The sequence below is a fragment of the Zonotrichia albicollis genome, chromosome 6 (assembly GCF_047830755.1).
Source record: "Zonotrichia albicollis isolate bZonAlb1 chromosome 6, bZonAlb1.hap1, whole genome shotgun sequence".
NCBI lineage: Eukaryota > Metazoa > Chordata > Aves > Passeriformes > Passerellidae > Zonotrichia > Zonotrichia albicollis.
In genome coordinates this window covers 41,488,472-41,511,629 of record NC_133824.1, presented here as the reverse complement: position 1 = coordinate 41,511,629, position 23,158 = coordinate 41,488,472, and the positions used below count along the sequence as shown (strand labels likewise).

The window sequence follows — 23,158 nt, the reverse complement described above, 5'->3', positions numbered from 1 at the left end:
TTCATGCTTGTAGCAGCCTGAGATTTTACAAGGTCATTTCTGGTTGGAAACAAACACCTGACTATAATACAACTACATGAAGGCCACTTAACTGCATCTTTTACAACAAAGATGTCAAAGCTAGGGCACTCTGTAACCATGGGGATCTGTGCCTCTCCACAGCCTAGAAATCCAACTCCTGGAATTCCAGTGTTGTCTAGTAACACCCATACAACTGCAGGGGTCACGTTCTCCTTCTTACAACTGCCCTTTATGAAGGACAATAGACCACTCTTACTTTCAATTATTTTCACTGCATAAGGTAGAGAGAGACCTGACCTGTGGATCTGGCAGCCCAGGACTCCAGCTCTGCAGAACTGACATTTTTATCAAGAGGTATTTTCACTAGCGCAACAGAAGGAAAAAGTTGTAAGAACTGAAATAATGGAGAACTGGTTGAATCCATACATATAAATAAATAGACACATGCCTTGGTTATACAAAGAGAAGGTCTAATCTTAACTTAAGTTCACTCAAAAATTTTCTCCTATAAATGCCAAAGATTAGATTCTAACAAATAAAATGATACTCTCCTCAGGTTCTGTATTTATTTAACTATGCCAGCTTTAAACAATAATTCAATTAGCACTCACACATCATCTTGCAATCCAATACTCCTGTATGGTTTGCCCTAATGGGTTCAGGATTCTTTCAGTTGCAGACGAGGTAACGAGTGAAACACAAGTAAAGCTTTCTTGTGTCAAGGTGAATGTGAAGGTCTTGAGAGAGCTGGCAAGGATCACTGCCTGCAGGAATGAACAGAGCCTCTCCCCTGCTCGTGATTTGACTGGCAGTGAAATGTAGCATCCGTGTGATAGCTGCCTCATTTCCTGCATCACAGAGATGGGGATGCAAGCTCCATGAGTACTTCTGCTTTGGCACAAGACTACACTTGTTAGGAAAAAAAAAAAAGCCTTTGGCAGAGGAATTAAAAGGTCTGTGACATCTGTAGCAGCCATATGGCTTGTGAAAACAAGTTGAAATTTCAAAACACCACCATAAACTTAAACTCATCCTTGCTGTTCAGGGAAAAGCACTTTCTGGATCATGCCAGGGATCCATTCATCCTGCACTCTTTCCTTAAACATTGTTACCAAAACAAGCTGCCAAAAATACAAGGCACAGCACTACATATTATCATATTATAGAATAATTTATATAGGGAAACATCTTCCTTCACTCAGGAGGTAAAAGCTGTCACTGTAACTCTGGCAATGCCCATTTTAAGCCCCGTGTATCTATCTTTTTTTTTCTGTCTTCATATGTGGGTACATAACAAGCAGAAGAATGAAAAACACCTATATAACTCTCAGAAAAACAAGTGCTTAGAGTACTAGTCTTAGCTGAAATACTAAAAGGCACTGTAGCAATAACAAGTAAGTCAACAAAGCCTTACAGTAACAAACATGCCATGATCCCATCAAATCCTGCTGTGGGTGAAGCATTAGCAGCTCTGTAACTTGACTGAATCATACTTAAAGCCTTCAGAGAAAAACAAAACAGAAAACAACCCCTCAGAACCTCACATCCTGGCTGTATTTCCTAATGAAGTTAACATTTTAAAAGGAACTTGTACACGGGTACTAATGCTCAAGGAATTGGCACCGCTCCATTGGCAGACTTAATTTAACAATGTATTTTTGAGAGAAAGACTTGTTCCTCAGCAAAACTGTCTTTGTAACAGAAAGAAAATGCATCCCAGCAATAAAAAGACAGTACTCATACAGTTATTAGACATTTATGTACATCCATCACACTGTCCCTGTACGAATGATGCTTCTGGATTGGATAGTACTGCCTCTTCACTGAGAAATACAAATTTTGTTAATGGTGGATTGGGGGTTTTACCTTCCAAGACACACAAGACAGGAGGGCAAAAGGGGCCTCACCTGTTCTCAAGCTGCAGCAGCCAACACACCACAGCAGCTAGGTTGCATTGTCCCTAGTTGTTTTAGGTGTACTGAGGTACATTTCCCTCAGAACCTGTCCACATCTTCATGACGGCCGCGTGTGGTGAGAATTTGTAGGAATGGACCACAGAGTGGAAGCACGACAAATTATGAGGTATGCCAGCAATACCTCACATCCATCAGGGTTATCAGCACTTCAGACCAGAGTCATAAGTCTGTTTATGGCTTCTGCATCTTCAGATGTCCAAATGCAACTGCCTAATGAAAACCCTGCCTCTAATTTCCATCTAACTGCTAGGGAGAACTGCTATCTGCTAGTAGATGAAAGTACTCTATTGAGATGGGTCTCAGTCCACTGCTAACAAGAGTTTTAACATGCACCTCAGCAGCACACACTGGACACAGCCCTGGGCATTGTAGTTCACAGATATGGTCAAGACCTTGTTAAATACACACACTCTAAGGCATCCTGATTGCAGGCCAGTCCAGGTGCTGGGAAGACAAAAACATATAAAACCTGAATGAGCTACCTCAGAGTGCACATGAATAAGAGGCAGCTTGTGCTGGAGGGTAAAAAGCCTATCTATCCAAAGAACAGAGCTTTAGGAGATAGGTATTGGATAAGAAAACAATCTCTTTTTTGGTTGCCACTGCAGCATGATAAAGATGGAAACTGAATAATTAGCTTTCTTTTGCACTGTGGTTGTATGGGAAGAAGTGGCTAAGAGGAAGGGGACCTCTCACACTTGCATGGCAAACACAACTTGTGTATTTACATTCTTCACTCTGCAGGAAACCAACCAGAGTGTCACTATTTTTTAACTCTGAAACTTCTACTGAACTTCTTTATGACCAGCAACCTAATTTATTAAGCAGTAAACATGACATCACTACTGTTCACAGACAGATAAAAATCACCACCAAAGGAAGTCTACTTCTTCTTGATTCTGTCTGCATTCCTGACTCATCTGATAAGTTCTGTTGAAAATGTACACTAAAGATATAATAATCTGTGGTGAAAACTGGGGATACTAGCTCCCCCATTATTTTTTTTTTATCTTTCTGATCATGACAACTGCTACTCTGCTTGATTCCTGACCTGCTTTGTTTACAAGAGTTCAATACATTTATGTTTTCCAAATGGCTGCGTAAATTGCTGCTCAGGAGGAGAACATCTAGGCCCCAAAACTACCCAGATTAAAAACTGCAAAGAAAAACCTCCCCAGGTGCACCCCACAGCTACCTACTACTGACTGACTGGAGATAGAGGGGATTTACAACAATTCAATCTCCTCAGTACCTCCAATTCCATTTTGGATAAAGTCCAAGTTTTAGCTGCCAAGAGCTTGTGGTTGGTAGATCTTGCATTTGTAATGCAAAACCACATTGAGAGCTACTTCAGAAAGTATAAGACAGTTTAATTCAAACACAAGGAACAAGCCAGGCAGACCAATGGATCCCACTACCTTTACCCCTAAGTAATGGCACCAAGGCACCAAAGCAACACTGAAATACCTTTGGTATCTAACTGGAAGCCAGTTAGATCCATCCCATGGTCCTTTGTAGGACTGTAAGCTTCAAACTCTTCTCTGTAACAGAACTCACGAAGAAATAAACCTGTCATACATCAAGTTAAGTGAGAGGTCCAAGAAACTGGAACTACCCACCCTGACACATTACAGAGGAATGGAAGACTCTTCACCAAGACTGAGCCTACACAGCAGCAACGCAGGTGTGTTACTTAATCTGAGATGAATTTCAGCTTACAATTTCTAATGCTTTTAGTTTGCCTTAAGTGCATCTACCCTGGACTGTGAGAACAAGTTGAGCCAGGCCGCAGGTATTCATAGCTGTGTGGGGAACAACTGAAATGTCCAACATTCAAAGATTCTATTTCAACAAGTTGAGTATTTTTGCTAGAAAGATCACACTGGAAATATTTTTATTTCATTCACACCGATTCATGGGTTGATATGCCCATCAAGGGGACTCAGCTGCTCAACAGCTCTCCAGTGACAATGTTTCAGGCTCTCTGAAGATTCAAGAGAACACCACCCCACAGCTTGCCTTTTTTGTGTGTGTGGTTGGGGAAATTCAGTGACAACGATGCAAACTACAGCTTTAAATTGAGCTTTAGTAAGTACAATCACTGATATAAAATGTCTACCTGTTATTGATTACTCTATGTAGAAAAATCGACTTCAGTCCTCCATTCTGAAAGACAAACACAAATTGGTAATACAATACTGCAACTTTTTCATCGTTATCAAACTGCTTAGATAGGCACTGCAATGGCCCCTCCCTAACAGTGAGATGGCTAATTTAGCCTTGTGTGACAGAGGATAATCCACAATTATCAACCTTTCTTTGGGTTTACTTGTCCCTGGGAGGCAGGTGGCTGGTCCCTGTGGAAAGCCAGAAGCCTCCTTCTGAGGAAGGCAAGTGTTTTCTGTGGAGTTCTTTGACAGTGCAGAGGAAAAGGGGTATCACCTACTTGCCAGGAAAAGTACTGTACACTTGCACTTTCCAAGCTCAGCTGGTGGAGTCTGGCTGCTGCTTATGCCAAATTCCAATTACCAAAATTGGAAAGACACACCAAGAGAGAAAGAAAGGAAGAGGGAAAGTTGTGCACTCAGGCAGATAACCGAGGTCTACGTACTTCCAGCCTGACGCTTCTCCCCGTTCACTGGCAACATTTCTAGCAAACTTGGAAGAAACTTTCCTCTCTACTTGAAATAAGTTCTGCTGAAAAGAATACACAGACACTTTGCCCTGCTGGGTGGGGGGAACTGCACATCTCCATCCATAAAGAGCCTCTTGTCATCCCCGAGGGAACAGCAACCTGATGCCAGAGCGTGCAAGGAGAATAGCTGCCTTTCCACTCAGCAGCTCCCTGCTGAACTGCCGAGTCACACGTTTTCTCTGCACTGAGTTCACACTGCTCCCACTCAGTCCACCTGCCACTTCATCTGGGATGGGTGGGAGGAGAGAAAGAGAGGTGAAGGCAGAAAAAATGTTCATGTTCACCCAAGACCATTATTATGGTACTGTGGGGTCACATATAAAAGCAAGCCTGCAAGCTGCTAGAGAGGGATGGAGAAGAGAAATATCAGACTGCAAGAAAAACTGCCTCCCCCTCTTCTCCAGCAAAAGGAGACTGGCCATCAAACAAGCTGCAAACCTCATTTGATTCCCAATCAGTCACCCATGTTATGTGCTTGCTGATATGTTCTGCGAATTTCAGGGTATGCACAAGGCTCTTTGCTGTGATTTAGAAGAGCTTTCAAGTTGCTGTGAATTTTTTCAACAGTCCAACAGCTACTGTGTCATAGTTGTCTGGCTGCCACAGGGAAGTGCCACAATGATGAGTGAAAATATCATCTGGATAGATTCCAGTTCCTAAGGGCATCTTCAGCTGAGTTGCTGCAGTGGAAATGTCCACCAGATCCAACTTTTATCACAAAATAAGACGAAGAGAAAATCCTAGGCATTTTATTGAAGCTTCCATAAAACTCAAGCCTAACAAGAGGCAACATCTCCTACTACCTATTAAATTCTTGTTCAGAAAAGGGTTTCTACTAGCAATGGTAGGAAACATGCTTATCATGATTACAGAGGGTGCAGATTACCCTTAGGTAGAGTTGTACATATGGAAATAAACATTTAATTAAATTACCAAGGTGGTATTTTTCTTTGAGTAGAATTCTGGACAGCACATTTTATAAAACATGAAAAAAGAAAATGCCCAGAAGTTTCCTGATTTATTAAATCCATTTCTGAAAAAAACACTTCTGAAACTAACTTTTAGACTATAAGAACAATTTTCAGACTAACATTTAAGCCACCGCTACTGTTAGCTCACAAACTGAGGGCTTTTAAGAAGCTAAATAAAGACTATGTTTTATTTAACAGAATTAATGATTCTGAATAAAGTAAGCCTGTTCTTCCCTATGAGAAAGGACCTCACAGAGAGATTAGTTAACATTAACACTAGTTAATGTTCAGTCTTACTTTTTAGTGATTCTAGTGCAAATCTCTACAAATGTGCTTGTGCTCTACAGACCTGAAATACAAAGACAAAATCCAGTCTCAGAGGGTGAAGTGTAACAGCATTAAAATGTCTTTCTATATCTACTTCTACTGCCCACCTCACAGAGTAGCTCACTGTAGTGTTGCTCAAGAAATAGTTCATGAAAAAATTATAACTGCAGAGGAAAAGAAATATGGGAAAGAGAAAAGTAAAACTCACAATCCTCTCAAAGTCCCCTGCTTCCATACAGTCATTTTTGTTCCAAATAATCAAAAGAATTTGCAAAATACAGTTTTAAAAGGCAGGATGCTGGCCTATGAAGTCATCCCTGGAGGGGGAAGGATGCAGCCTGACACCGGGGATTTTGTTTTACTGAAGGGTGAGTCTGGGGGACTGCATTTGATCTATCACCAAACCCTTCCTTTCTGGAAGAAATCAGATGTTCCAGACAGCACTCCTCTCACACCTGGGGCCCTACACACTGATACTGACTGCTTTATAATATACCTAACCCTTTCTTTCTAGTAAAAGAAAAGGTAATTTACCTGATCCTCTCACCAAGTCTGTAGTCCATAACAGCTCATATGAAACAGAGCTCCTAGGAAAAGGCAGCTCAGGATACCTCCGCTGATACCACTCTGAATTAGCTATGAGCCTCACTTAGACGGGAGCAAGAAAAAAAAATCCTTGGGCTCTCTGCTCTGGAAAGACAGCAAAGAAGAATTGCTAGGAGCCACAAGAAGCAGCAAGGCACTGCCAGATAAAGCAAGCATATGGGAAGTACATGGGAGCTACTGTACCATCTGTAGGGTCTGACTGCCAGGGTCCTACACTCACTACAAACTGCTATGTGTCTACTAACAATGGGGAGGTGCTCTTAATTCCCAGTAAGAGAATTAAGACTCTTAATTCTAGACTAGTTATGCCTTTGTCCGCATCTAAATAATACTCCCTCTACTAAGTCAAATACACAACAGCTCTCCTAATGCTCATAGGTCTTAACCACAAGATGTGTTGTTAGGCAATGTCCCTTTTCCTTTTGGCCTGTGAAACATCAAGTAAAAGGATATGCCATTTCTCAGGGCAGCCAGGGCCCTTAGAGCAGTGTTTGCTTCAAAACAAAATATTAAATATGGTGTGAAATTACAGCTCTTGAGTGAATGCAGACCCTCAGAGGGCAGAGACACTGAATATTAACTTGTAATTCACCCACACATAATTAGCAATTGCCATCTTCAATCAGGACTCATTTCAAAGCTTCTTTTGTTTGATTTTGTCTTTTCTCCTTTCCTCTTAACCCTCTTACAGAAGGTCCATCTGATTAGCACTGAATATTAGACACAATTTAATATTTTTAAAAATAAAGAATAGATTTCTTTCTTATGCTGTTTTCTTCACTGCACATTTTCAAGTGCCTAGTGATAATTCTGGAGCTGCCTTGAGCTTTTGTAAGCAGACCACAAGTTGACTTTCAGTGGAGTTGGTTGTCCCAAATTAATCCCACGCTGCAAGCTCCCTTTAACACTGAAAATGGAAACCCACAAAGCAGCTCTGAAATTCCACAGTTAAAGAGATAAAGGCTTAGACTGTTCATGAATCAGCCTTGCACAGGCAGCAAGAGCTGTCAGTAGTGCAGCAATGCAGAGCGGAATGTACAGGCTTGAACTCTCTGAAACAGGATAACCAACTGTCCTCTTCCAAACCCTAATTATCATTTTTGTGCCTTTACACTTTAACTACAGAATATACTTAAATATGCCTGAATGTACAATCAAAGATTAGCAATAATTTAAGAACCAGACAAACATCCTCTTCAATAAAAGAGTGACTCTGACAATGAAAAGAAACAAGCATATTCTGATATCACACACTTTTGAAAGCATTTGCTATTCATACCACTACAATCTGAATTGGTGTTGCCACACTGCTATTGTTGGAAAAAAAGGAAGGATATTTCTTTTCTTAAATTAATAAACTCTGGAGTACTTCTTCAGTCATTATGCTAATACCACTTTGTGTTTCTAATGTCTCCTCAGTGACTAGCCAGGTATTCTGTAGGTATTAGATCTGCTTTCTGCTCTGGTGAATGGGAAGGTTTGCACCTTGAAGCAGAGGGGTGATTTGCTGGCTTCCTGCCAGGTTTAAATGGGAATGTTTTCATGTCATTCATTTGGGGATAGCCTGCTTTACTAAGTGACTCAAATCTTATGCCCTGGAGCCTTCAGCAAAAAAAAAAAAAAAAAAAAAAAAAAATCATTTAGGAAAGCCACTATCGCATTCATTTCAAAGACATTCTCTTTCCTGAGCAAAGTAAATTACATCAAGACCAGTCTCAACTATCATCTTCAGCCACAAACCTGATACAAGCCCCAAGGGTATTATGCCAAGTATAAGCATTTTGCTTTCTTTCGTGCATTTAAAAAGGCTATGCTTGCACAGTTTGGCTTCCTCAGAATGCAACTCTATCACTCAGACCCTCTAATTAATCCTTGAAATAAATACTTGTAGAGATAAGAGTGCGGACATCCACAAACAGGACCAATTTTGTCTCTGTATCAGAGCCTTATTTCAACTCAGGGTTACACCATTATGGGCCTTAATGGAAACTCAGCACAATTAAATATCATTGTTTCCAGTTCAGTACTCTGCTACCTCTGTAACTGCAATCCCTTCAATGTTGCAGGCATGCTTAGGGTACTAAAATGTCACAAGAGCAACAGTTTCAAGCTCACATTCTCCCTAGCAATCACACAGGAACACAAAAATTGAACAATTTGAGCGGAAAGTGGTAATAGTCCTGGGTCTAGTCTATCTGGGCTCCTATACTGCGCTTATCAACATGGATACACAGCCTTAAATAGTAAACTAAAAAGATGCAACAGCTTGCCTTCTCATCCTCTTCCCAGGGAGGAAACATGCACTGAGCAATGTTTTGTCTAGATAGATAAGCAGACATGCACAAGTTGTTACGGCTCTCTGTTGGAGAAGGTGACACGAAAAAAGCACATGCTGGAGATGAGCTTTGCAATTCTTCCGGGAGGATTTTGCACCACTTGTCAGAAATCCTGAGCTTCACTCTACAAAACAACCCAGAGAAACAAACCTCTCATAGACTCATGCATCCCAAGGCTCCACTCCACCTCACATCACACAGCCTCATGTTGAGTCACTGTAGTGGGAGCTGACATTATTCAACAGGTCACCAAGCTGGCAAGCAAACACCATTTTGGGTCATGCATCAGCGGAGCATTTCTACTTCTGGCCCCAGAGTGGGATCACAGACAGCCTAGGGATTTTCATTCTGTACTCCAGCAAGTGCTGCAGAGATGATGATGATCTGAGGTGGCATGGAAGCAGGTGCAGCTATGCTGCATGTGTGGGAGGCACACCTGACAAGGAGGCACTCTTCAAACCTCCCCATGCTTCAGGTATAAAAGCCATCATAGTGTGTCTTATTCTGAGGATGAAAAGACAGGAATTTAGCTCCTCAACTATGTAACACAAATTTGGACTATTAAAAAACATCATTTTGTCAGGTCTTGATTGGAGCATTTCTTTCTTTTCAGGAGCTCCTGATTTCATAACATTTAAAATTCAGGTCACCAAAAAGGCGCCAAACATATTCGTACAGACTCCTAGTTGTCCCACAGTTTTGTCTCTGTGTTGATATTTGCTGTGTATATTACGTATTTTGGAATTTGAGTAGTCAATTGCTTCCCTTAGGATGCTCTTTCTGAAGTGTGAGTGACAGTATGTGTCAATGGGAAGCAAGATTTCATCCACAGAGCTGTATTTCTGCTATGCTATCCAGAACACTTCATCTGCATTAACAGGAGATGCCAAACACCTCATACCAAGTCTCCTCCCACACTTGACTTCAATATGAAGAATAAAGTACTGAGTAATCTTGTAAATCTCATTCTTAGCTTCTAAAGACCAGAGCAGCACTTCCAAATCATCCCACCTCTGTCTTCCTCCACATTAGCTTAAGATTCTACTAAAAGAATTTTCTTTGTTTGCACCTCCCATCTCCCAATGCCAATTAAATACAACAGAACTGCTTGGTCCTTTCCTGAAGGGTTTGTGTAGAATGTTTTGGTAGCAGGGTGTGTGTGGGGGGGTACAAGGATGGCTTCTTTGAGAAGCTTTCCCATGTCTGACAGTTCTAATGCCAGCCAGCTGGCCAAGGCCAAGCACATCAGATGGTAGGAATGCTGCTGGGAAAATCTGCTTAAGGGGAATAAAGTTATGGCACAGATGCAAATGTTGAATGGCTATGGAAGAATGGAGTGAGACTATCTGGGAGGAACATCCCTACAGACACCTGGGTCAGTGCAGGAGGGGTAGGAGGTGCCAGAGCTGAGATTCCCTTGCAGCCCATGGAGGAGCAGAGATCCACCTGCAGCCTCTGGAGGAACCCACGACAGAGCAGGCAGATGCCCAGAAGAAGTTTGTGACTCCATGGGAAGCCCATGCAGGAGCGGGGGGACCTGCAGAGCCAGGGAGAGAGGAGCCCATGCTGGAGCAGCCTGTTCCTGAGGGACCACAGCCAGGAACCCACACTGGAGCAGTTCATGAAGGACTGCAGCCCATGGGGAGGACTCATGCTGGAGGAGTTAATCAAGGATTGCCTCCCATGGGAGAGAGGGATCACATGCTGGAGAAGGGGAAGAACTCTTTTTCCTGAGGAGAGAGCAGAGGCAGAAACCATGTAAGATGAAGTGAATGATAACCCCATGCTCCATCTCCCTGAACCAATAAGAGACAGGAGACAGAGAAGCAGGAATGAAGTTAAGACCAAGGAGGGAGGGGTAGGAGGAAGGTGTTTTTGAGACTTGTTTTACTTCTCATTATCTGCTCTGATTTTGATTGGCAATAAATTCAACTAATTTCTGTGAGTTTTGCCTGTGACAGTAACTGGGGAGTGATCTCTCCCAGTCCTTATCTTAACTCATCAGCCACTTGTTATATTTTCTGCCCCCTTATCCAGTTCAGAGTAGGGGGGACAGTGGCTTTGGTGGGTGCATGACCTCCAGCAAAGGTCAAACCACCACAATAGCATTAGTTATGCTGGAAAGATCATAAAAAGAATGGGAAAAACCAACATTTTATCCATGACCCAGGTAGAAGCCCTGTGATCTATTTCAGATATGCTGAGCAGAGGAACAGAAGACAAAAGAGTAAGCAGGGCAGTATCAAGTCCTATTTTTGAGGGATAACTAACATCATAGTTCATCCTTTCATCTCCACAGATCTTGAAATGATCTTATCAGCTGAACAGACAATTGCATCCCCAAATCCATATCTGCATCCAATAGGAGTAGCACTTTTGTAGTGTGTAAAAAAACCTCAAGAATAAAGGAAGCTTCACCTTAGAGCTGTTGCAAAAGCATTTTTCTGTACAGAAAAATAACACAGGCTCTTCAATGTGCTGGCAAAGAACATTCAGAACCTATCAGTACCAGTGAGCACACAGGAAGCTAAAAGGGACCATTTTGAGAATGCCTGCACAAACCTGACAGAAAGAAAAATAACCTATACTGAAAAATAGCACTGTATTTGTCTTTGTCTCCCACAGAAGGCATACAAAATGGAAGGCATTTAGTGTCTTTCAGGAGTGCCATCCCTCTTATCAAAAGGCTGCAAAATTGGTCAGATAAAACTTTTACCTGTTTCAGCTGGTATTTTGCCTGTGCAAGGAAATTGGGACCAAGTCTTACAGTCTAATCAGGTTCTCTTCAATTTCTGTAAGAGACCTTTTTGGCATACTCAGAGGTAAAGGCATTCAAACTGCTAAAGACTGTGCAAAGCAGCAGCTTTGGACTGTCATTTGAAGGTCGGCCTCCAACACACAGTATTTATTTTTCTATTGTTAAACAACCTGAGTAGAAAGGACTTTTGCTAGAATATGTTAGTTAATTGAATCTGGAACATTAACAGGTTTTTCACAACACTGTAGTATTTTTTCTATGAAAAGCAATGAAAAAATGGTTCTATTTAAAAGTGGTAATAGCTGTAGTCTTTGAACATATGCTTAATGAATAAATCTGTTCGGAAAAAGCCTTGTGTGTATTGGAGGGAGGTAGTATGTTTGTTCTCACTTAAAGCGTGCCATGGTGGCAATCAGCAACAGCAAATGGCATCTATTGTTGGGACTAAAAAAAATTTCATTTGGCCTTTTACTTTCAGGTGAAATTGCTCTTTTAAATAACACATTCTTTTAGCTAAACAGCTGAGTTGAAAATAAAGCAATAGCAGGTCCATGTCATTAAGGACACCTTTTAGACTCTTTGGTAGGTGCAAAGAACCACAACAGGGTAATATCCAGGCAGCTTGCTGCCACAGCGTGGGGTGCAGCACACAGAAAGCCTACAGCTCACAGGGAAGAGGCATTCAGATCCCATGGGGAGAACAGCCTAACAACCCAGTGCTACCACATACTGCAGTGGTGGGTGCAATCCCAAGGATGAAATTATATAGGATACAGCAAATCAGGGGACCTGAGCAGAATAGACTCTGTAAAGCTTAAATGACAACCAAAAATCTGGGATGAAAAACACATGAGAACAAACTCAACCTATGGCGTTGCCATTTGCATGAGCAGGTGGATGAATTTAATAAGCTAGTAGATTTGTTTGTGAAATTCAAATGCCAATTCCATACACTGGGAAGTGTGAAAAACAACCACAGTCAAGCCAGAGCTGGCTGGGTATTTTTAAAGCAAGCTTGACAGATGTTGTGAAAATGTACTGCAAAAGAGTCAAACCTGTCAGTATTTACTCTTCTTTTGAACAGCTCCATATTCCTCTCATGGAGTGCCTGAATCTCTCCTTTCTCCACTTAAACTGAGAGCTTAAGGTCCTGAGTTCCACTCTGACTGCTCCAAAGGAAGCTTCACTCCCCTTCCTGTTCTATTTTTCAATAACATGCTTGACTATGACTCCCTTTTTGCAACACAGTCAGATCTCCGCTGGAAAGTTCATTTTGTGGTGAAAGAGCCACGGGGAACTCCCAAGCTGAATTCAGCCAAATCTCCCGGTGCAACACACTGCAGTTGGAAATCTAATAGATCTAATGGGTGAGACCATACCATGGTCATCTCTTCTTTGACAACTCTTCTCAGCTAGCAGGGTTGGGAGACTGCTTCAGCCAAGCACGAGCCAATTCCTGCTCTCCATCAGCTTTTTTAACTTGTTAATCCTTGCTTTCCCTCCTCTCTCCTTTTAGAGTTCCCCTTGTGAAGATGCAGAGAAGGCCCAGATCTGAACAAAGTTCAGAGACCATGTGTAGGTGGAAAGAGATAAGATTCACAAACAAAGCAAGTCTTAGGTTCCCAAGATTTCTTTACAAGACAGAACAGTGAAGAAAACATTCCACCATTAAAACTCCTCATTCTTGAGGTTGGCTCCACAGCTGCTCACCTCTTAATGCTGTCCTTACTGAAGTACTTTGTCCTTTGAGGCTTCTTGCACTTCCCCATGGTGATGTCACCAGCAGGCACAGGGAAGTATGAAACCTCAGTCAGCAAACTAGTAAGGCAGAGGTCAAGAAACCATGATTTCCAGAAACAGCAGAGGTTTGAGGTACAGTGACAACATTAGATTTCCAAAGGGTGTCAAAACTTATCTTCTGTGACAGTCCCTGTTGCTGAAGAACAAGCTTAAAAAAGTTTATAAAACTTGCATACAGATCACATAACATGTCAGCAGAGTCCTGTTCTCAAAAATTACTAATTGTTTTACCAGGCTGATTTTCAGCTTATTTCAGCTATGATATTAGTTTGTCCATTAATTAATCAATTAGTCCACCAACCAAACCAGTGCCCATGAGGCATGCATATAATTTACCATGTAACAACGTGTACAAAATATTGCACTGTTTTGGATGTCACATCCCTGAAGCAGGGATACCCTTCAGTACTTTTGACTTAAAAATCTGTGTTCTATGGCATTAAACTGGGTCCTACAAAACCACTAGACAATGAACTTGCAACAACAAGCAGAGAAAGGAGAAGATAAAACAGATGGCAAAAGAAGGTGTATGTTTGGGATTAATGGAAAAGCGAATATCTGATAAGAGTGGAAAGAAGGAAAATAAATACAAGGCCATAGAAGAGAAGCCCACAGGAGGAGGAGGAGTGTGAAAAGCCTGACAGAAGGACTGAGTGGAGACTAAAAACAGCATCTGGCAGTAGCTCAACTCAAACAAGGTAGCATATGCAAGAAGTACAGCATACTGAAAACTTCCTTCCTCTTGGGTATTAAATAACCTCAGAATTTAGATAGAGAGTCTTCCCTCCCTCTCCTCTGAAATATCTTGCTCTAAACTCTGAAACAGAAAAAAAAATATATGGTTAGACTTTTTGGTGATTGCTGTTCCCCAATTACAACTGTGAGCTCTTACTTAAAATTTTCAGGCATGAAGCCGCAGAAGTCAGGCACAGATTTTGATTCATTTTTCTAGTGGGGTTCTCATGCCTAACAGACTTAGGGCATCAAGAGGCCAGATTTTTGAAAGGCCTAGGAAAATTTACAAAAGCTCCAATGCCCCTAGATAGAGCCCTAGTTCTGCTGAAACAATAATTGTTCCTCAAAAGACAGGCCCAAGTTTCATTTTCAAAAGCAGCTTAAAAGTATGGATTACACTTCACAATGACAGTGAGGGAACACCACAAAGTTGTTTTTGAAACTGAGACTGACATGGTTTTCAAACTGCTGCCTACCACGTGCTCTTGCTTTCTTTTAATTGTGCCTGTGAATACAGCACACAAATGTGTCTGCTGTCACTCACAATTAAGAAAACACAGGTACAGTTGTGAGAACATAAAATACTACAAACTGGGCAGTGTGAGGACAGCCCAGCACTCCAAATCTTACACTGCAAGTGATGTTTATGCTATTTGCACCTGCACAAAAGCCGAGAAAGTCCCACATGCTGGCCAGGGACTAACAGAACTCCAGTTCTGTCATCTCTCACAGGGGTGGAATATGGCCTTACAGGCAGACATGCCAAGGTGAGCAATGCAACTTCAGGGGATATCCCCCACGCCCACCTCTTTTTTTGTCATGATGCACAGGCTGCCACATCTACATCTGACAGCACAGCAGGAACACACTACAACCACAGTCCTTCACCCTGTGACCATCTGGAGCAGGGCTGTAACTGGAGTTTGCTGTTGCTCTCCTCAGGTCCATATGCCCATATTTGCTTCATCAGAGCACAAGAAGGCAAAAACAAAGTTGGTGCCACCAGATCTCATTCTAACAAAGCACATCTGGTCAAATGGATATTCTGTGACAGTCTCTATTGCCAAAGAACTTGGCATGCTTAAAAGGTAGGACCTACACACAGAGGCATGAGCAATGAGGGGAGAACTGTTCTAATATGAATGATGAAAGGAGGATTGGCAGAACAGCCCTGAAACAATCCCTGGAGGGGAGTGACAGCCCTATAGGGATACTGGGAATAGGAAATACTATTTTGCTGCCTGAATAGCAGTAGAGACACAGTGGAATGTATTTTCACCTTGGACTTAGGATGCCAATCTCCATAGGGATGGATAGAAACTGTTTTAAGAACTCCAGACTCTGTGCTCTACCTTTGAAATACAGCTGTCTGCTAGAGGTCCTGGGTCTTAACATATTAAGCATGCCCCAATGTTTTGTCAGTATATGTTCATCATTCTCTGTACATTGTTAAACTTTTCAAATTATATTCTTGTATTAAGGTTTGAAGAGTGAAACCCAGGAACATATCAGCAAATGATTCTGTTGTGTTTTCATGCAGTATGCCTGAAAGGTATCAAAAATTTCCAGTTTTCACTGGAACTTCTTCAGAAAGCAAATAATTCCCTTAAACACCATATGAAATCCTAGTGTGAATAACAAATTAATACCCTGGGTATCCAACAATAAGATATCCTTGATGTTGTGACTGCTGTGCTGGGCTAATGGAGCTGGCAGAGGAGTAAACATACATCAGGGAACACCATCAACAGGGTCAAGCCTTTAAATTACAAATGCCAGTTTACCAATTACCTCTACATAGTGTGAAGCAAGACAATTTTATGCAGAGCACAGGAGAATGAAGAGCATCAAGTCAACTCACCACCTGCCTAGTTTGAGAAAGGATCAAGTATAAAAAGGATTAACAGAAAAAATCTGCCAAAACCCAAGAAGTTACCCAGTCCTCAATAAAGATATGATAATACTGAAAGAAACTGTATTAAAACTGTTCTAAATCAATAGAACCATCTAAATCAATAGGACCATAGAACTAAAACTGGCAGATGATAATTTACCAAACAAATTCTTGTCAAAAAGAAGGGACTGATTTTCAGTTTAACTCTTGATTGAAATCAGGGTCACTGACTTGAAGAGAGTGTTCCTTGGCACTGCAAACTGCCTCATCCTCATCATCTCTCTGATTCTTAAATGCTATTAAGAGATTAACTGAGATTTTTATTTGTTTAATTTTCTACAGTGTTTTGTGTACACATTGCAGAATAAAACTTGCTTTAATAAAGATTTGACTGAAAGCCTTCAAATCCAAACTGTCAACCCAAGTGCACATTCCTTCAGAAATAGCATGTTAATTTTGCTCATCCCCACAGACTCATGTGACCTCTTTTATCTGTATCCTCTTTCCCACCCGCACAAGAGCAGCTCGTGGCTCTGTCGTGCAGATACAGCAAAACTTTGCAAACCTCCAGGAACACCATCCAGTTTCATTTCACTCACTCTGTTTTTTGCTTCATGCACTGTGCTGGATGTGAGCATGAGAACATGAAGCATTTCCGTGAAATAAGTAAACTTATGATTACTTAAAATGACCATTTTTCAATCTAGTCCATAATGTTATGGCTTCACCATCTGTATTAACTGGCTGGCATAAACAAATTCTAACAGTTTCCAAAGAAATCTTTCAGAATTTTAATTTGCCCTCCAACCTACCCTAATCAAGTCATGCCTTACAGGTTTCTCATTAGCTCCTATGCCCTGCAAAGCAAGCAGTATTTTGTATGAATGTAATTGATTGCTCAACTTCAGCACTACAACATTGAAGTGACCTTTGGCCATGCTCTGCATTGTATTTTATGCAATACTGAAGTTTATTATTGTGTTTCTGACAGCTGAACTTTTTTTTAGCCTTTTCTTTGCCAAATTTGAAACAAGGGCCAGTCTACAGTCCTGTAACAATGCCTGGAGGATGATTTCTACTTCAAGCATTCATTGGAGCATCTTCCATCACATTAAAGACAAGGATTTGAATTTTTTACACCTTAGCCTTTGCCGAAATTAGCATCACTGATACTTTCTAAGTGCCTTTGCCTCTTGTGCCAAAAGCAGTGTGCTCAGCCACCTCAGACTGAGGCCTTTCCAGGGTACTTTTCATCAAGCACAGTTGCCAGGGGTAGCCTCCAGACACAGAATTCCTCCTATGGTGCTTTAGCAATGCTTCCATGCTGGCTCTAGCAAGTTAACATGAAAGGAAGTGCACAACCTTCAGCTCACATTCACTTGGGAAGTTTCAGCAGAGTTTCTTTGCTGGAACTATTCCACTTTGATGCCACATGTTAAATGATTGTCGATCTTTTCTTTCTCCCCTCCCACACCAGGTTTTTCCAGGCTAAGCTTTTCTGCAAGGCAGAACTACCCACGCCTTATTCTGCAATAAAAACAAAACTGCTTGAAAAACTTCCCTTTGTATTGCCCACATATAAAGTGTAAGCCAGTAATCACTGCTGGATTCAAGATCTTTTCTATGAACAACCTGCAGGCTCAGCACATGAACACTGGGTATTTTGGCCTTGGAATGAGAGAAGGGCAGTGTCAAAGCTTAAGCAAAGACACAAGGGTAAGAAATGAAGACCCTTATAAACCAGGAGGAGAAAAAGTAATAATTAATAAAGAAATAAATAGTCTTCTATCAGAACCATTCACACATTTCCCCCCAAAAGCAGTCACATTGGTGGACAGGAAATAGAAAGTGAAGCATGAAAGAGCTCTGAACATACTCAGTAGCCCTAAGAATCATGTACTGGATTTATAGCACATCATTATTTTTTTTTAGCTCTCCAGCTAAAAACAGAGGGGGTATGGTTTCTCTGTTGGCGGATGGAACGAATTTACCTTAACTCCATACTTTTAACTATATTTTACTACAAATTTCAATTTTTTACTTACAAATTTTACTTTCATATTTTTACTTAGAAATTACAGTAAGGGGATAAATTTGATAAGCACAGTGATTTCTGAATTCATTATTTTGCATAGCAGCAGAATGGTGCTCATGTCTTGCTTTGAAATTAATATAGTTTATAAGTGTCATGTAACATAAGTTATCATGCTTTTACTTATGCCAAAGTATCAAGAATAAGTGCTTTGAGGCAAAATGTGTGTTTGTCATTTATTGTATGTTTGTACAATGTCCTAGCATAATGAGACTTGCAATTATTTTGCACAATTACCCACCATCTCAATAAAACACCCACCATCTCATTGATGTTTCATGGCCTTGGTTTAACCCTGACCTCAAATGATCTGTACAAGTTTGTTAAAAAAAAAACCCAAAATGTGTAACACTAACATGACTCTCTGAGCTTACAGAAAAGACAGCACCTCCTTTCTACCCTTCAGTCAAATCAAATGAGTGGCAGGCATTGATTTTCAATTGTCAAAATCTGACCCCTTATATCTAATTTGTAAAGAAGATGGGAATGCCCAGGATAAATACCTGTAAGCTACCTGAAGTTTTTCGAGATTCTTACATAAAAAAGATTACAGCTGATAAAGGGCTTTTTAGCAGTAAATTATACAGAAAGAACTCATTCCCTCACAGCTTATTTGCATAGAGCACATGCTTTTGCCCTCCAAACATCCCTAATGAAGATTTGCAGCATCCTCTTTCCACAAGCTGGGTCTTCATTGCAGAGGGGAGTTGATACTGAGGGCCCACCCACGTCAGATGCACTGGCTCCTCCAGCATAAAAACAACCAGAAACTGCAACAGACTGCAAGGAGGTACCAAAGGCCAGTCCAAGGGCAGCATTAACTGCAACCAGTAAATAAATCAGGTAATCAACTAATAAAACCAAAGAAGGTTTATCTACACTGGATGCAGGATTCAAAGCCCTAGCTGCTCTAAGAGCCCTCACTAAGCAGACAGAAAACACTTTCTTGTAAGAGACAGAATATGTTTAGAAACAAGTCCAGAATGGCTTGAAAACACCCACTTCCTTGATGATTAAACAAAACTAATTTATTTACAGTTTACCATGAATCAATTATACAGAAAGAAGAAAAAATGCTTGAAACAGCTATGAACTGGATTTGAAAGGACTTCCCAAAGAGCTTTTAAGAGACAACAGCTCAATTCTTTAGGTTACCTTAAAATTCCAATCTAGAAAGAATTGCATAGACATCAAGTAGGCAGTGGAGGTAAAATGGACTCTGAATGATGTGAGAACCACAGCTAGGTTAAAATATATACTCCACCACGAAAAGATCTAGCAAAAACTACCTCCTATTCTATCTGGGCTTTGCAAAGCACTTAAAACCTGCAAATTAGGCTAAGTTCTGCAGGACTGTATGAAAGTGTTTTTCATCTGTACTGAAGTGACAGCATGATAACTATCTGTTGGGAGTTTGGCTGGCTAGACACTGGAAAAGTACAAAGCCATGGCTAATTCCAAGTCCTGCACCTGCATAGATAGCATGTCCTTGGGCTTAGCTGTAGTGTGATAACAAACAGTGAAAGAGACATGAGAAAAGAGAGCTGTAACTCCTAAGGAATGAGGAAGAGTTCATGGTATAGTTTAACCAATAGATTGCTTGGCTTACAGAATATTCATAAGCTTATTATTTGCTGTATAAATGGTTGATACTTTCTTCAATAAACTGGACCTGTGATAAACCACCTGGTGTCCTGGTCCCCTTCCTTTGACAACTTACATCCTCCTTATCTTACTTACCATCTGACTTGCACTCAGTCCTTTCAGTCACATAGTAACTTGGTTCCAATGCCTGCTCCAGGACAGATGGTCCTCTGGGATTATCATTTATGTCCTTCATGCACTAGAATCCTGAAAAATAAAGGAAAAAAAAAATCTAAGCTTTAACACTATCAGATGTCTAAGAACCATTCTGGGCTTTTACACACAATTCTTCTTGACAATAAATTCTAAAAGACCGTGACGAGCTGCTCATCCATAAAGAAAGAGTCAACCCACTAATGTGTGGGGTGAGGTGAAACATGGAAAGGAGATCAAGTATATTGCCATATTATCATTGATGAATATGCTTTTACTTATTGCTTGCATAAAGGAACTGCAAACTACCAGAATCAAAAGGTATGTAGCATAAAATGTTTTAATACTTAAGGAAAAGGAGGCAATCCATAAACTAAGCTCCCTTAGAAGCCATCTGCTCCATAAGAAAAAAGTCTTCCGCCGAAATCATAACTCCCCATTTCACTAAAATCTCCAAGAGGACTTAAAGGTCTGAATACCAGACAAAAGCCCTTTTCTTTGTGGAGGACTGTTGAATGTGCTATACCTATCACACAGAGGGGCTAACTGAACACATAAATTGGGAACAGTCCATCATAACCTCAGAGAGCATGTGCCAAACATGCCACTAAAAGTATGACAAAACCACGGGCAAAGAAGGCCATGCAGGCAGGTGGAAAGAAATTCACCCCTAACAAACTGTAAGGACCTTTTCCTCCTTCACACATTCAGCTAAAGGAAAGGCCAGAGATGCCTTTTTTGTCCAGATGATGAAGTGCTCTGCCTTCAAAGCTTATGTGATTTGTCATCTAATTTTAAAGGACCTTGCACTGCGAACATCAGGCCAGTTCATTCAGTCTCTCCCAAAGTCCACCGAGACAAACAGAACTCTTTATACTGATGTCAGTACTCTGTGCCTCACAAACCCCATCAAGAAGTCTCCTAAGAACATGAGTTTAAAGGGCTATATTCTGAAAGTGTTCTCTCCTACAGAGGTACTGTTGAAATCCTTTGACTAGAAAACGATCTTGCTGGTTCTGAACAGGCTAATAAATCCAAGATTATTTAAATATGCAGACTTTATCTCTGACACTGGGACATGAGGTGCTCACTGCATATAGAGCAGCACATTTGTATGTTAAAGAACATTTAAAAGTAAGTCACAACTTTAGAAGACACCAGTATACAAGAAGACAGTATCTAGGTAAAAGCAAAACAGCAGAGTAATGTGTGAGGCACTCAGAAAATCACCTGATGCAATATAGCACATCTTAGGACGAAGCTATCCTCTGCTACTCAGGACAAGGGATTACTAAGGGATGAAACTGGCTGTAAAGGCCTGGATACATGCTGTCTCTTTCACTTGTAATAATACAAACATTGTATGTAAGTCCAAGAATAAGAATTACTGTCTGCATACCCAGTGTGTCTCCAAACATAATCCAAAAGTTATTCCTAAAACCAGAAAAAAATAAGAATACATCATACAGATGGTATTTATATTTTTATAGCCACTTAGAAACACCTCTCCTTCCTTCCCAGGAAAATATGACCACTGATTATTTTCAGCGAGATGTTTTTGTTAAGTTAGTTTTCTGATGTGATTTCTTCCATCCAAGCTCAAACCAGAAAAGATGTGTTGCAGCCAAGTCCCAAAGGAAGTCAACCTTCTTTTACAGAGCAGGTGCTACTAAAAACAACTTAAAAGCCCCATGAAAAGATGGTGTGGACAGTTCTGAGTCTACCATCAGCACCCCCACTGCCTCTCAAACTTGTCAATGACATAATTGCCAGTTGTGTGCAACAGCTCCAGAGAAACAGGCTTTGCAATGCTCTCATGTCTCTCCAGCAGGACTGCTACGAGGTGCAGAACTAAGGAGTAACTGGATTTTGTAAGGAACTTTATGTCTTTTGGCGCGCTATTAAAGGCCAAATTACATCCCTAAACTGCACCTTATTAGTGATCTAATAAAGGATGTTATACCTTTCTACACAGCACTTCTTGTCTTGACACAAAGGGCTCTGGTATGTGAACAGGTTGCCCCAGAAAGCAAAGGTTATCACTTCTGCTAAGTGGAAATGTAATTAACTCTGCATGCCCTCAGTCCAATGCAAGTAGAAGACAAGAAGTAAAATTCAAGCCAGAAGAGGTTTGTGCTTCTGAAAAGTTGGAGTAAGAATATTTGCATTTAGTTACTGTGGTTACACAAGGTAACCCAACCACACGGAGTTTTTAGCATAGAGCTGTTACAATGACAGTAGCCCCAAATGCTTTCTTTGACCTCCCTTAGTGCATGCAGTTCACCACAATATTCAAATACTGGTATATAACTGTTTTCTTTGCACACTGTGTACAATGAACATGGTATCACAACATTTCCAGAGAGGCCAAACAAATAAGAATTAATGTTGAAGATCTATACTCCTCTATAAAGAGAGAGTTGCCTCTTCCTAAATTATATTCTACTGTTGTATTCTGCATTCAGTGCAGGTGCCTTGCCAGACTCCACACTTAATTCTTATTAATATTAGAAATTATTATTAATAATTTATACTGCCTCCAAACTCTAGCATTCTTCCTCTTACCCAATCATTTAATTTAGGGACAGGTGTAGTTTTACACTGGTGAAAGAAATATCCATCTATTGCCTAATATGTCCTGTACTTCTGTCTCTCCAACAGCATGTGAATGATCAAAGGAAAATACCACTAAAGCAAGGCAGGAATCACTCCTGCCTCTGAAATAGATAAAGGCTTATTTTCAATTAACTTACACATTACAGTTATTATCAGTGCAAACCCAATGTGAAAACAATGCTGAGATTTGGCAGCATTTTACACCTACTATACATTGATGTAGAAGACATGATTCTATCTGCCCTTGACTACAAGGAAAACCTTCAAGGCCAAGTAGTTTCACAGAAAGCAACTCACATTAAAGGCAACACAAGTGCACAACCTTCCTTCTGAAACTCTGGTGTGTCCTTTGTTATTCTGACAGAAGCAGCTCCAGCCAGCCACAGAAGCACTCACTCATGTGCAAAAGTGCCAGCAAAATCATGCTCCAAGTTAAGATAAGATTTCAGCACCTGATTTTGAGCTGTGTGAAATATCTAGAGGATGTGTCACAGAGGACTGAGAAGCAATTGCCAAATTCCTGGTAGCAAATAC

At 40.8% G+C, this 23,158-nt stretch overlaps 1 protein-coding gene across 11 annotated transcripts in view; it reads right to left on the bottom strand.

Moving 5' to 3' along the window:
• Positions 1-23,158, bottom strand: part of PTPN5 (protein tyrosine phosphatase non-receptor type 5) — a 110,582-nt gene that overhangs the window by 67,574 nt on the left and 19,850 nt on the right. For all 11 annotated transcript variants that reach the window (XM_074543341.1, XM_074543337.1, XM_074543332.1 and 8 more), the window contains one exon: positions 19,952-20,062. In XM_074543341.1, the coding sequence (XP_074399442.1) occupies positions 19,952-20,051 (100 nt within the window). In that variant the 5' untranslated portion in view covers positions 20,052-20,062. Of the gene's footprint in view, positions 1-19,951; positions 20,063-23,158 lie in introns of those variants that run through there.